General features: G+C 44.0%; 1 protein-coding gene across 1 annotated transcript; it reads right to left on the bottom strand.

Moving 5' to 3' along the window:
- LOC102416552 (olfactory receptor 6K6) lies at positions 1–963 on the bottom strand. Its single transcript, XM_006060349.3, has one exon. The coding sequence runs from the start codon at positions 946–948 to the stop codon at positions 1–3; it is 948 nt and encodes a 315-aa protein (XP_006060411.3). The 5' UTR covers positions 949–963.
- Between the last annotated feature and the right edge of the window lie 620 nt (positions 964–1,583).

A 1,583-nucleotide genomic window follows, 5' to 3' on the forward strand; every position in this document is an offset into this window, starting at 1 on the left:
CTATCTCTTAACCCCACCAGCCCTCTTCTGATAGCCAAATAGCCTCCCAATTGCATCTTTCATATCCTTATTTCTCAGGCTATAGATAATGGGGTTGAAGAAGGGAGCAAGGATAACAAAAGTGACAACAATTGCTATGTCCCAAAACACCGAGTAGGTGGCTGAGAATCGCAAGTACATGACAGCCACACTGCCAAAAAACAGCAAGAACACAGCAAGGTGGGCAGCACAGGTAGAGAAAGCTTTTTGGCGTCCTTCAGCTGAGGGCATTTGCAGAATCACCACAATGATCCGGATGTAGGATAGAGCGATGACCAGGAAGGAGGCCAGGATCTCCACTGCATGGATGGCATCCACAATAATCACCAGGGATGTATCTGTGCAGGCCAAGCTCAGCACAGGGGTGAAGTCACAGAAGATCTGCTGGATCTGATTGGAGCCACAGAAAGGCAGGGTGCTAATCCATGCAATTTCAGGGAGCACCAGAAGGAAGCCACAGAGGCAGGATCCAGCTGCCAGATAGATACAGAGTTTGGGAGTCATAATGGTTGGGTAATGGAGGGGGTTGCAGATAGCTATGTACCTGTCGATGGCCATTGCTGTCAGGACACAGCCTTCTGTGATGCCAAGTGAGTGGAAGAAGTACATCTGCAGAAGGCAACCAGCAAGAGAGATGGTCTTCTGCTCACTGACTAGGCAGGAGAGCATCTTGGGGATGGTGGTTGTGGTATACCAGATCTCCAGGAAAGAGAGGACACGGATGAAGAAATACATGGGGGTGTGCAAGGCCACATCCAGCCGGGTAACAATGAATATCATTAGGTTTCCAGTTACGATAAATCCATAGATGAGAAGCAAGAGAATAAAGAATAAGAGGCCACCTTCATGTAAATGCGGGAACATAGAGAAGAGGAACTCAGTCACCCTTGTCTGATTCTCACTGGTCATCACCTGTGTCACCTGGGAAGGGAAGAAAGGAGACCAAAACTCCTGAAATTGGGATGGCGATTACTTATTGAAAATTGCTTTACTCTTTTCTGTAATCAGTTACTTAACCTGATACTGGGGCCCTAAACAGGCCAGTTAGAAATCTCTCCAGTTGCACCTCTATGCAGGAACATCTGAAATGCTTGCTTTTGCACCCCTAAATGAATCTTTTTGTAAACATCTTCAAATGATATGAAGAAAACACAAAGCACCGCACACAATTTTAATTCTCTTGAATTATTTTCTGGAGGTGCAGTCAATTTTTTAATTTTTGAGGTTTTTGTCCCACTCTGTGTTTAGCTTTAAAACATGTACCTTTCTTTTTGACTATTCTCAATTTCTGTTCTTTAGAAAAGCAATTAAAAAATATAAAACACCATCAGAAACACTTCACTCAATAAGTCTTCAGTTGATCACTCATACTTTCTAGCTCTGCTATCTAATCTTAGATTGGCTACCTTTATCACTCTGCCTCTCTTCTGTTGGTTTCATAGCAGCAAGTCTATTTTCCATTTAAAGCATAGGAACCAACACACAAGAAAGCATCCCTCCTCCCCTCTGCTTTCTCTGTAACTCCCTCTCCTTCTCTTCTCTCA

This window comes from Bubalus bubalis, chromosome 6, assembly GCF_019923935.1.
Source record: "Bubalus bubalis isolate 160015118507 breed Murrah chromosome 6, NDDB_SH_1, whole genome shotgun sequence".
NCBI classification, from domain to species: Eukaryota; Metazoa; Chordata; class Mammalia; order Artiodactyla; family Bovidae; genus Bubalus; species Bubalus bubalis.